This window comes from Gobio gobio (assembly GCF_949357685.1).
Source record: "Gobio gobio genome assembly, chromosome: 6".
NCBI lineage: Eukaryota > Metazoa > Chordata > Actinopteri > Cypriniformes > Gobionidae > Gobio > Gobio gobio.
The window spans coordinates 27,656,107-27,669,562 of record NC_137102.1 but is presented as its reverse complement, the minus strand read 5'-3'; the positions used below and the strand labels follow the sequence as shown (position 1 = coordinate 27,669,562).

Below are 13,456 nucleotides of genomic sequence, written 5' to 3'. Positions count from 1 at the left end.
AGTATGCACGTAAACCCCGTCGTGACTCGCGATGAACCTTTATGACACTCACTGCTCTTGAATGACTACCTTTTGCAACCTTAAGTGTAAGGATTAATCTAATTTAATTTATTCAGGGAAGACCAATATTAATTTACATTTGATTTCTTATTAAATGTCTTTAGTATTTCTTACCTCAATACTAATGTTAGACCTACCTGAAAATTTGTTTTTAAAAACAAAAATGCACTGCATGATCAAATATTTAGGTGAGATAATTATATACATTTATTATATACATTTATTTGGGAAAGATGGCCTACAGTAGCCTTAAGTTATCTCATTTTCTAAAATAAACACTTGGTGGTTCTTCAAGATCTTGACTCAGTTAATTTAGAGTTAGTTTCATTTCTACAAATGGTGCAAACTGCAAGATTATAGATAAAAGATTACCATTCCCCTGCCATTCTGTGATCGGCAGTGATCGGCAATCGGCAGATCATGATCTTGGTGATCGGTAATCGGTGATCGGCCCCAAAAATGCTGATCGGAGCATCTCTAATTAGTTTATATAAATCCTGCTCTTCATGGTTTGTTCATGTTAGTTCACAGTGCATTTACTAATGTTAACAAGATCTTAATAATGCATTAGTAAATGTTGAAATTAACATTAACAAAGATAAATAAATGCTTTATAAGTGCAGTTAAAGGGTTAGTTCACCCAAAAATCTAAATTCTGTCATTAATTACTCACCCTTATGTCGTTCGAGACCCGTAAGACCTCCGTTCATATTCGGAACACAAATGAAGATATTTTTGTTGAAAGCTGATGGCTGAGAAAGGCTTCAGTTAGGCCTCCATTGGCATTCAGTACACTTATACTCCCAAGACCGATAAAAGGCACTTAAAATGTCATTACAAAGTCCATCTCACCACAGTGACTCTACAATAATCTTACGATGCGACGACAATAGTTTTTGTGCGCAAAAAAAAATCAAAATAACACCTTTATCCAGCTTGTTATTGCCTTCCGCGTGTGCCTCCACGACGCATGCGCGAGAATATGACGTAGCGCCGGGGCTCGGGATTCCATGAAATGCACACTTAAACCCCATTTTGAGAACTACGCCGAGACCTAAAGCACGATCAATGTAGAATCCAACAGCTGAGATACGCGCGTCTTCCTCTGATTGTAAACAAATCACTTCTGGGTCATCTGTCCGAACGCCGGATCTGCGTCATATTCTCGCGCATGCGTCGTGGAGGCACACACGGAAGGCAGTAACAAGTTGGAAAAAGGTGTTATTTTGATTTTTTTGGCGCACAAAAACTATTGTCGTCGCATAGTAAGATTATTGTAGAGTCACTGTGGTGAGATGGACTTTGTAACGATGTTTTGAGTGCCTTTTATCCGTCTTGGGAGTATAAGTGTACTGAATGCCAATGGAGGCCTTTCTCAGCCATCAGCTTTCAACAAAAATATCTTCATTTGTGTTCCGAATATGAACGGAGGTCTTACGGGTCTCGAACGACGTGAGGGTGAGTAATTAATGACAGAATTTTCATTTTTGGGTGAACTAACCCTTTAATTATTAGTTCATGTTAACTAATGAACCTTATTATAAAGTGTTACCGAATACATTTTGACATTTAGACTATTTAGAAAATTATGGGTACAATCAGCTCCCTAGTTCAGTAGTCAGGACACTGTTCAGGGAATCAGTCCGTGGGCTGACTACTGAACTAGGGAGCTGATTGAGACACACCCTATGTCTGCCCATTTGTGAGGTTTAAAACTTTTTCCCCTTTTTTAATCAAATGAAGGTGGAGATAATCAAACTATCACCCGCTGTGGTGCAGTGATCACACATCAGATTCAGCCAGGCAGGGAGTAGAAGCAAAATAAGAAACTTTTTCTTTTTTTACATGTTGTATGCAAAATAGTTTTGCTACATTTTTGGATATTTAATACAATTTTAACATAACTAAATTTTGTCTTAATATAATACTTAGATTTTTACTAAAATAGATGTAGATTCTGGGCAAACATTATAAGGTGGTTGATTTTCACCAAGGTGGAGAAAAAGTGACATGTGAAGTAGGGCTGTCAAAATTGCTCAAAAATGACGTTCGAATATTCCCTCTAAAAAAAGCACGAATATTCGAACTATTCGAACATCTGGTTGCGCATTTTATCAATGACGCGCATTACGTCAATAACAGGACAAATGAATACAAAGACACATAACTACTTATATAGGTAGTCTATTTAAGTTTAAACATATTTGACAACGTATTACCTACACAAAAACAAGTAAATCACTAATGGCTAAAGACCGCAGACCTCACGCTCTCTCGCCCTCACCCTCTCTGCGCATAACGGGTTAAATGAACACACACACATTTTGAGGCTGATCAAGAGTTTTGTGCAAGCAATTTAAGGTTGCGACTCTTGTCCCAAATATAGCAGGCTTCATTCAGTGATTGAAACAAATATTAATATAAGTTTTACAGCATATTATTGAACGCTCCGAGCGAGCTGTGCTGTGGTAAACATGGAACTTTTCCTTGACATGAAACGGAAAATAATCAAACCAATGGAAGCAGTGCATTTATCCTTTATTCATGCAATATCTATTCAGTCAGTACCTCGGTTCCATTGCTTGACAGAACTCCAGCCTGCCCCATCCACGACACTGATCGCTCTCATGTCCTTACAAATGAACTAAATTAATTTCTGCGTTATGGCCTCGCGTGTTGCAGACAGAGAGCTTGTGGCGGGCGATGCAAAGTAAGGCTGGTCCAGTTTGCACATACAAATTAGTTGCTTATATTTACAAAACGAGCCTACAAAAGCATAAAAAAGCCCGTTTAATAAACAAAAGTTCACGAAACTAAGTGAAAACTCCCTAAAGTGTTTAGTGAAATTAGGAAACATTTAGATATCATAAATTGAGTTGTATAAGTTAACGTTACATTTCTACATACATTTTGTTCTCATGTCACAAGTAATATCAAGGTTTATTTTGATCTGTTTTACATGATTCTTTTGTAGTGTGGTTTTCGGTGAAGTGTACTAAAATAAATATCGTCACCTGTGTACATCAGCCCACTTCTTCTCGACGCTTTTCCTGATAGTTTATAGAACAATTACTCCGAGTCGCCATCTGTCGTTTCAAAGAAAAGCACAACGGCGAGCGTGTCAAGTATAAACGCCTCGTCCGTTTGGGGAGGAGCGCGCGCAGTCAGCGGAGGCTCGCGCTCTGGAGACGGGCCAAAGTACACAAGGCTTCAGGCGCGCTAGCGCCCACTCGCAAAGCAGACAGCCACGCCTCTACTACCGCGGGCGTTTTTTCCCCCACATTTTTTTATTTATTCGAATATTAATTTTCACCTTCGAAATTCGTTTTTTAAAAACTATTCGAATATATATTCGAATTTAGAATATTCGTTGACAGCCCTAATGTGAAGAAGAGACAGGTACGAGAAAAATACACACACTTTATACATGCGTACATATATTAATGTTTTATTTTAAATTTCCAATAACACTAGTACTCCTCTTTATTGTATGAGGCTGATGATCCTGGTGGAAGGGAGAGACAGAGAGATATTAGGGAAAATTAAGAAAAGGTTAGGGTACCGTTCAAGATAAAGCCTTTAATTATTTAGGGAAAAAATAGGGTTATCCGTGTTTCTAAATTTTGCCTGGATGGGTGTAGGATTTCCCGGCCTGAAATAGTGTCCCAGTCCGGCCCTGCCAGCAGCCATATCACCCTGTAGCCCAAGACTGGTTTCCCACTGAAGCTAAGCAGGGCTGAGCCTGGTTAGTACCTGGATGGGAGACCAACTGGGAAAACTAGGTTGCTGCTGGTAGAGGTGTTAGTGAGGCCAGCAGGGGGTGCTCACCCTGTGGTCTGTGTGGGTCCTAACGCCCCAGTATAGTGATGGGGACACAATACTGTAACAAGCACCGTCCTTCGGAAGAGACGTTAAACCGATGTCCTGACTCTCTGTGGTCATTAAAAATCCCAGGATGTCCTTCGATAAAGAGTAGGGGTGTAACCCCGGCATCCTGGCCAAATTTGCCCATTGGCCCCTGTCCATCATGGCCTCCTATTCATCCCCATATATATACAATTGGCTTCATCACTCGGCCTCCTCTCCACCAATAAGCTGGTGTGTGGTGATGTTTCTGGCGCAATATGGCTGCCGTCGCATCATCCAGGTGGATGCTGCACATTGGTGGTGGTTGAGGAGATTCCCCCCTTCTATATGTAAAGCGCTTTGAGTGCCTAGAAAAGCGCTATATAAATGTAACAAATTATTATTATTAATTATTATTATTGTTAAATTGAACAAATATGTTTTAAATACTTTGTGCTTAGTAACAGACCTTCCCCCAACACAACAGAGAAGGATCCTCGGTTACCCTGGAAACAAAACTGATAAGACGTTTTACGACCCCAAAGGAATGTGGCCACATGGAAAGTCCACAGGGGAAAGACACAAAACCTGTAAAACACCCGCTCACCCACAAACCGTCTATAAATGAAAAAGCACCCTAGGACCTTGTATGTACACACATAACTGTCTTGTAAAGGGTCCGTTGCATTGTATGTCACTTATGAATGTCTTATGAATAACTTACTATTTCAGGTAACCTCATATATGTCGTGTCTCCTATCAAATTAATGCTCGCTTCACGACTTACACTTTCATGTATGTCACATTCTCGTAGGAGGCAATATGTGTTTGTTGTAGGCCTGTCGCAATTGGTTGATACAATCGACTACGTCGACGCTGTTAATTAGTCGATGTCAACATTTTTAGTCGACTGGGTAAGTTGGGTTCGATATGAAATTGTATTAGTACCGGTACTTTAAAAAGAGCAGTATTTCTTAATTTGCGTCGATGTGTGACTGCAGGAGTGAGGACGCGTGTGTGAGCTCTGCTTCCACCGTTCACTAAACAATGGAAGCAGAACAGTCAGATATATATGCGCAGCTCAGGAATAAGAACGCAACAGAAAAGTGCGTGCTCGCTCGCTCGCGCGGCCGGACTCTGACCTGAAGCACGCGCAGCCGCGCACACGCCTTTTACTCAGACAGATCGCGACGCCAGTTCCGCGGATTATTGGGTTTGAATGGTAAAAAATCTGTTAGAATGCACGTCCTGGCGAGTATTCGGGTAAACACAGTCGGATATGTCTTTAGTGAACGTATACAGGGTTGAATGAGAAATCAGGTTATACAATGAATTTGGTCCGTGCAGCTCTTAAAGGGGTGGTAAAACACATTCTTTTGAAGGCTTGATTGTGTTTGTGGGGTGCACTGTAACATGTGTTCATGCTTCGTTTTAAAAAAAATTGCCTTATTTGCCATATATTTGACCTTTATTCTACACTGCTCTGTCCCTCCTTGTAAAACGGTCTGATGCTTTCCGGGTTGTATGAAGCCAGTCCCTCAAAAATACGCAGTGGGCTCTGATTGGTTAGCTGGCCCAGTGTGTTGTGATTCGCTAACCGCCTAGTGTACGTTTGTCGGAAACGTCACGCCCCTTACCGGAGGCTGTGCTTTGGTCATAGAAACAACGGCGTCAATAAAACCATATGAGCCCGAATCAGACCCAGAACATTTGAGTGAAGATGATCGAGCAGAACCTGTTCAGTCCTCAAGAGTAAAGACTGCAGATCTATAATGATCGCTACTGAATGGCACTTTAACTTTTGTATTTTTAGAACGATTATAGCCAAATATCTGTCGCAAGAACTAACCCAAAACGAACACTAAGCACTGGCTTTAACTAGTAAGTTAGCCAAATCACACACAGAAGCATGTTTAGCATGCCTGTAGATAAACAATACATAAAAGCTCTAATCAAAGAATCATTTACACTAATGCCAGGTTCGCTGTTGAGATTTTAACGTTAGTGTTTGTAACGTTAGGTGTTCGTCGGATAACGTTAAGTATGAATGAGCATTTAACAGACTGGTTTGCAGAACAGCGCTGTCATCTGTTTACTTCCTTGCTACAATGTACAACCTATTACAGGAAAACACATCGATGAAAAATAAATCAGACTTACAGGTTGTGGCCCGTAAACAGCTTCTGTTTGTAAATCCAGCTTTCAGGACAAGCCGTGGTGCATATCCTGTATTGAACTCGCTAAGTTTGTGGAAGTTTGTGTTGTCCTCCGTGAAATGTGCAGCGCGCGCGTCATGCATCCACGCACTGGCAGTGTTTTTTTCACGCAGCTGACGTTGTGCAAATCTGGCATTGAAATCGCGAAGACGGTGGATGTTTTCCTCTGTTAGATGTGCTTAGATGTTAGATCTCCTCTGCAGGGAGCCCTGCGCGCGCCTGATTCCCCGCTGACTCAAACACACGTGCATATAACATGCTGTATGTTAAACGCTCTGCAACGCACCCCCGTCCCAAGGAAGGCTGAACAGAGCAAGTACCCCAGACCTGCAATCCGGATGAAAATAACAGCGTTTCCTCGGCATCGCGGCAACAACACTCCAGCCTACTATACCACAACAGGTGAATGGCCTCACCCCCCCTTATTTAATATTCTCGGAGGAGGGGTTTATGTAAATATTGAGCCTGTTGATGTCACCAACCCTGGAGGAATGTGTGTAGTCGTCTACTGGCCGTTTGCTGTAGTTCTTAGAAACTGATTTCTTTAAAAGCAAATATCTCCCTTTGCTTTAAACTTTGAACGTTGTAACTTTGCAGATGTTTTTTATGCTCAAGCAGCAACATTACACGCTAGCTAAAGTTAGAATAGTGAAATCGTGGTTTACCACCCCTTTAAAGGGTGGACCTAATATTCTGTGTGAAGCAGGGCAGGGCAGGAACATGCCGGCCAAGTGAGTTTTTAGGGGTTTTTTTAACCCTAAAACAATGATAAAAAAAAATTAATAGTAAGTTCTGTCATATTATTAAATTACTTTTACAGTTTTTTGCCATGGTATTGATTCAGTATCTGTATTGAGGTATTTTAGTCTGGTTTCGTATCGAAGTCATAATTTTTGATCGTGACAACACTATTCTATTAAAAAGTATTTGCTGATATTCTCTTTTTTTATGTTGGCTTACATATTTTTACCTTTTTAAATTTTTACTCTTTTAGTTTTACATTTTGTCAAGGGCTTGTTTTCATTTATACTTTTTTTATAGTACACTACTGAAGGCCAACGTTGCAAGTTAAATTAAATGTTTTTTTGTAAAATTAAAAAAGTAAAATTGTTGAAAATTATTGCGATAAATTAGTCGATAGATTAATCGATATAAAAATAGTCGTTAGTGGCAGCCCTAGTTTGTTGCATTAATTAGAGTATAAATGGGCACAGACCCTTTGGATTTCATGTTTTAAACAAAGGGCCATAAATATCCAAAGGAACTTCCCGCTTGGAAATCCCAAAAATCTCATTGGTCAAGTCTACTTCAGGAGGTGGTGACCTCCTGCAGACTTCTCAAGGAGCGATGCACTCTTTTCTCTCTTCTTCTCCTGCTTCGCGGACACGACACACTGTGTAGGGGCCCACATGGCAGGCCTCCACACACACCGAACCAAAGGCCTCACAAGACCAGGGACCAGAAGGCCCAAACTCTGCATGCCATGTGCAACTTCCTCCTCGAGTCGAAGCAACCACGTCAGCTCATCATTTCTTCTTCAATTGATGCAGAAGAACTTGATGGCCACTTCAATGCCATCGGACGGAACCAACAAACTTTCTCCTGAGATTTCACCTCGGACGGTCTTCTACAGCTCAGGCTAAATGCAAGTAAAGTACGAAACAGAAATCGCTGTGTAGTTAGTAAAACTGTAAACTCTTTGTTCAGACAAAGAAGTTTATTAATGGTGGTTCTTCCAAAAGGTTCTAGACTTTCTGCAACTTCATCAATCTGTTCTGACCCTTTTCCCTCCAACCACTTTAACCTTACCTCTTGTCATGTATGAATTGTGTATGTAATGTATGTCTTCTTTTAGTTGTAGTCTTGTTCCGTGATTTAGTTATTAAAGTTTGTGGTCCTGACTCCGTGCCTGCAAGCATATTATCCCTTAAATGATCGATCTTGCTATGCGTTCTAAGCGCTTAGGTAAATTCAAAGAAATAATTATTTTTCCGTGGCCCTGAAAAATATCCTTTTCTATGAATTAAATTAATAATCAATACTGAAAGTCCTTAGGACGAACTGATTGAATGATGTTAATGTAGCTACATCAAGTTAATCTATTTAACTGATTCAAATATTCATAATTAATCATAATGAATAATCATAATGAGTTATGAATAATTTCCCCTCAGAGCTAATTCGCTACACAGCCCTTCCTCTTTCATCCTCATCCTTTTCACCAAAAATGTATTTTAAGTGGACCGATCAACACAGTACAAAGAACATCCAACACGCTGAACAAAACAAATGCCACATTATGTTTAAAAATATATATTTGCTATTGTTTCAGTGCAAATTAACAAACGCTGCATTATTTGTTGTGTAGGGATGTGTATATTCAAGTAAGCCAGAAATGCGTAAATTCTGCGCAATACGCTGTATTTAATATATCATGACTCACGAGTTGAGTATTTCCGCTAAATCTGTGCAGATTTGTCTTACACAAACTTCCCCAGCAAAGTGAGTAATCATGATAAGTAACCTGCGAAATTGGCTAGTGATTTGACAGCGTTACCCGCCACTGTTGATTTTTACCTGCATGTTGCGGGTTGGCGGGTGTTAATTTCAAACCTTGGTCACAGTTATCGATTAATGACCTTAGTGTCGTCTCATCTTAGTCATGGGAAAAAAGCTAGTTGACGAAAAAATTTCGTCATAGTTTTCATTAACGAAATGGACACTATTCAAGATGAGGATTCAGGTTGTGCTATTGATTCTTGAGTGATATGTATATCTATTTTTTTTTTTTTGTATCTCCATCACAAGCGACACTATCTCAAACTAATGACTGTAGCACATTTTTGGCAGGAACGTTGTTTGTCGCAATCAGAAAATGAGATCAACACAAGATTAGCTTTCAGACACTTGTGGTCCCACCTTTGCCTTCAAGTGTTCCAAGACTCCATGTGAACATCCTGTTTCAGAGCTGATCTCTATGTGTCATTGTAGCAGCTGTGTTCTCTAGAGTAGGCTGGTGGGAGAGATGGGCCTCTAATGACCTGATGAGGGGTCAGATGTCGTGTGAACTGAGCCGGAGGCTGTAGTGATAGTGTGTGTTGCACACCAAAGGGTTCTTTCCACAAGGGACTTGAGTGGGAACATCTTTCCTGTGGCCATCTGTGCTGATCAAACACTGGTCCATTACAATGACAGTGCAGAGCTGAGATTTATATCAACTGCTCTTTTCATACATGGGACATTGAGACACTCTCATCCAAATTCTTGGTTATAACCTTTTAGGCAAGCATCACTATTAATGTTTTTCATACTTGGAGATGAGGATTTGAACAAACCCCAGACCCTTGGTGCAATAGTTCACATTGTTTGTGCTCTAGACATGCATGATTCTTCAAAACTTGTGATTTGAGGAAAGGGCTATTCCTTTCCAGACCTTTTCAGATCAGACTTCATCAGACAGTTTTCACCTGGCAGACTATTAAAGTGGATAGACAAGAAATTGTACGCAATGATCAATGGACAATGTACGCACACTGCAGAAACTCTACTAGCTACAATGTTGGGGTCTGATCAAATATATTCTGCGCTACTCAGTTTTACATTAAATGTATAGTTATTAAAGGACACACTTGATAAAAAAGAGACTATATCAGTGGATCTCAACCAGGGGGCTTGGGCCCACTTGGGCCCTATCCCAAATGGTACACTTCATGTGAACTTGTGGACTTACAATGGTTGCCGTGTGCGTGTGTCGGTTCACATGTCCACAAGACCGTAGGGTGTCCCATGTGGCATTTTAGGTTTAAGAAGGGTTAGAAAGCGTGGACTTTTTTTGTTGTTGAAATTTCTTTGGTGGGAGGCCTTTTGAGTCAAAAAGGTTGAGAACCACTGGTCTATAGACAGTTTAGGGAATTTCTGTTGTCTTTTTTTGTTTGACAGTTGGTTTCGTTTGAATAAAACCTGTAGCCTATAGAAAATTTGCACAAACTGATCTGAGAGAGATAATAATTTTGGACTGACACCTACTTTGAACTTCAGGTGTACGATGGACTCAATTTAAGTGCACCACATACAATTCTTTCTGATTAATGTAAAGATCTATTTAAAATAAACTCATGAAGCAATGCAGATGGGCCTAGTCATAATTTAGTCAGTCTGAGTAATTTCAGATGTTACATGATTTCTTTCCATAAGATGGAACTTCCACCAGAGTTTAAACAGGTGCACATGGAATAATGTTGCTCTGTGATTATGCTCTGAACTTCAGTGATGACCAGCAACAGTGTAGACGCAGGTCTCAGAGGCGGTCATTAGCATTTTTGTGGGATTATTATGTGTACTGGCTAGCAACAGTCCAGCTGCTGTGAGCTCTCCCCAGCAAAGACAGATGTGTTGGCCCTCAACGTTGTTCTTTCAACATGTCCCCTTCAGCTTAATGTGGCAGTGAAGTGTCTGAAGACAGACGTGCTCAACCAGCCAGATGCTCTGGACGACTTCATCTGTGAGGTCAATGCCATGCACTCCCTCGACCACCAGAACCTCATCCGTCTCTACGGAGTCGTCCTCACACACCCCATGAAGATGGTGAGTGAGTGTGCGTGTTTACATCACAAATCAAATTGGTGGCAAAGACAGGGTGCTAAAGTATCAAGGTCTTAAGAAGGGAGGGGTGGGCTAAAATAAGGCCTGACATTTGCATGCTCTCTCAGACTCATTATTTGCTGACACTGACTTCTGAAGTTATTCTTGATTGGCAGTGTTCATTGTCTCTGGTGGCAATATGCTTCTTGTCAGAATACGTTTTCAGTTGTTATGAAATGAAACTTAATATTGTCCCCATTTCTCCCCCTGCCTGAATGACCCACCTAATCACCTTTCTTTCTCTAAGGTGACTGAGCTTGCACCTCTCGGCTCCATGCTGGATCGTTTGCGAAAGACCCTGGGCCATTTCCTCATTTCCACCTTGTGTCAGTACACCATCCAGATATCAAATGGCATGGCTTACCTAGAGTCCAAACGCTTCATCCACAGAGACCTGGCCGCCAGAAACATCCTGCTGGCTTCCAGTGAGCAGATCAAAATCGGAGACTTCGGACTGATGAGGGCACTGCCTAAGAACGATGACCATTATGTCATGCAAGAGCATCGCAAAGTCCCTTTCGCCTGGTGAGGGGAAAGGGTTGGAGAGGCTGGATATAATTTCTAAGGAAGAGTTTGTGTTTGCATGTGGTTTGAATCTATCGAGAAGGGATAGGGAGAGCTTTAAATGATTTGGTTGATTTTGTTTATATGCAGTGACACGCCAGAGCCCAGGATTAAGAGTGAATTTAAATGAGGTCATTGTTTGTGGCCCTTATTTTGATTAAATGAACTGTGCATGATCCTCATTTCATTTTAGCCCCTTGGTGAATTGTTAATTTAAAGGCATTTTATTCTACTGACCAAATGTCTATGCATGGTGTGTTTTTCTTTCCACTTAGGTGTGCCCCGGAGAGCCTGAAGACACGCACATTTTCTCATGCCACAGACACATGGATGTTCGGTGTGACACTGTGGGAAATGTTTACCTATGGTCAGGAGCCCTGGCTGGGCCTAAATGGTAGTCAGGTACCCCCACCTCATACAATCTGTATCAGTTAGTCATAATAAACATCTATCTAGCTTTCGGACAGATATGTACTAATAACCCCAAATAGGCCTGCTTGATTATGGCAAAAAAAGCATAATCACAATTATTTTGGTCAATATTGTAATCATGATTATTTAACACAATTATGAGTGGGCCACATGACCGAAACCTTATGAGTAATTTATTTAACGAGAGTTAGGCCTGTCGCGATAGTCAATAAATCAATTAATCGCACAATAAAAAAAAATGAGCTCGATAATTTTTACGACCGCGATAATTTCCAGCATCCTTTTTTATATCCATTTTTGCTGAGCGTTACATCATATGATCACGCTCTTATACATGTAAATGCTTCTAAGCGCGACAAGACACAAGAGAATGCGCTGTATGTCAATGTCCTGTCTGTGTGGCTGTGTCTCATGTCAGCTAATCGAGGGACACTCTGATACACACACACACACACACTTGACGCACAGACAGACTCGCGTCAGTCTCCTGCTCACATCGAGTTCTCTTTTGCTCATAAACAAACAATAACAACAACACAGAGAATTTTGAGTATTCTCATATTAGGAGTCTTAAATTAGTTAAATACATCTTAAATGAACTTAAATAGTTGTGAGGAAATGAGATGTGCGGGACAGCGCGTGAGATCCGCGTCATGTTCGGCAGAGCTGTTCTTAAAGTGACCGGAGCACTGATGATGCCTGTCATTAATGTTCATCAAAGAACAACAGGAACAGAGAAAATTGTAGCTTTAATGATGATTAATCTATATTTAATTTATTATTTATTCAGTTAATAAAGGTGTATATGTCTATCAGGGAAGGCCATGGGTAAAAATAACATTTATTATAATGGGGTTATGTAAAGATTGTTTAAGTTCACTTAAATTAAAAGTTGTTTTTTAAAGCCTAATAAAAGTTGAAATTGGTAGCTTTCAGTTATACTGTAATGTAACGTCATTAATGTTTCATAGAGACATTATCAGTAATACTGGCCTTCATTCATTAAAAACATGACAATACAACACATTTAAAATATGCTGTCAATAAATTGTTTCTACATTAATTTGGAGAGTAACTGAAATTATTACAATATCAAAACATTAAAAACGTATTAATCGTGATTAATTACAGAATACATTTTTTTATTAATTAGTTAATTTTTTTTAATCGATTCCCAGCACTATCTAAAACACAATCATCCGTTGCAGTTTTCCAGCCGTTTATTCAAGTGCACTTTTTTTGTTTTGGTTGTTTTGTTCATTTATTGTGAACAGTCTCCAGTCTCCGGTATTTATTTGTTTTCATTGTTCTTTAGTTTAGTTTTCTACTTTCGAGTCAATGGCCCGGGACAGTTTTGCCACCTTGAGGAACAACTGATTAATGCAAAACAATTCAATGTGCATGTGCACGGCACACATACAATTCTGGTGATGAAATTTGTGTCACGAGCACTTTACCCTCTCATACGTGTAAAAACCGAAGTATACTTTGAGCTGAAGAAAACAGACGGCAGCAGGTTTATTGAGCTGCTGTCACTTTAAGACCAAAATGCACAGATCTAAACATTCTATTTTCTCCCAACTGTAGGGTTGCCACCCGTCCCGTATTTACAAGCAAAATGACGCGTCCCGTATCAAACCAATACGGGACACGATTTGTCCCGTATTTTACACAGGTCCACACATAGTTCAATAAAC

At 40.2% G+C, this 13,456-nt stretch overlaps 1 protein-coding gene across 4 annotated transcripts in view; it reads left to right on the top strand.

The window, feature by feature from the left end:
- Positions 1-13,456, top strand: part of tnk2b (tyrosine kinase, non-receptor, 2b) — a gene marked incomplete at its 3' end in the record, with an annotated part of 107,088 nt that overhangs the window by 62,624 nt on the left and 31,008 nt on the right. For all 4 annotated transcript variants that reach the window (XM_079820281.1, XM_079820279.1, XM_079820282.1 and 1 more), the window contains 3 exons: positions 10,554-10,706; positions 11,011-11,288; positions 11,603-11,729. In XM_079820281.1, coding sequence (XP_079676407.1) covers positions 10,554-10,706; positions 11,011-11,288; positions 11,603-11,729 — 558 coding nt within the window. The remainder of the gene's footprint in view (positions 1-10,553; positions 10,707-11,010; positions 11,289-11,602; positions 11,730-13,456) is intronic.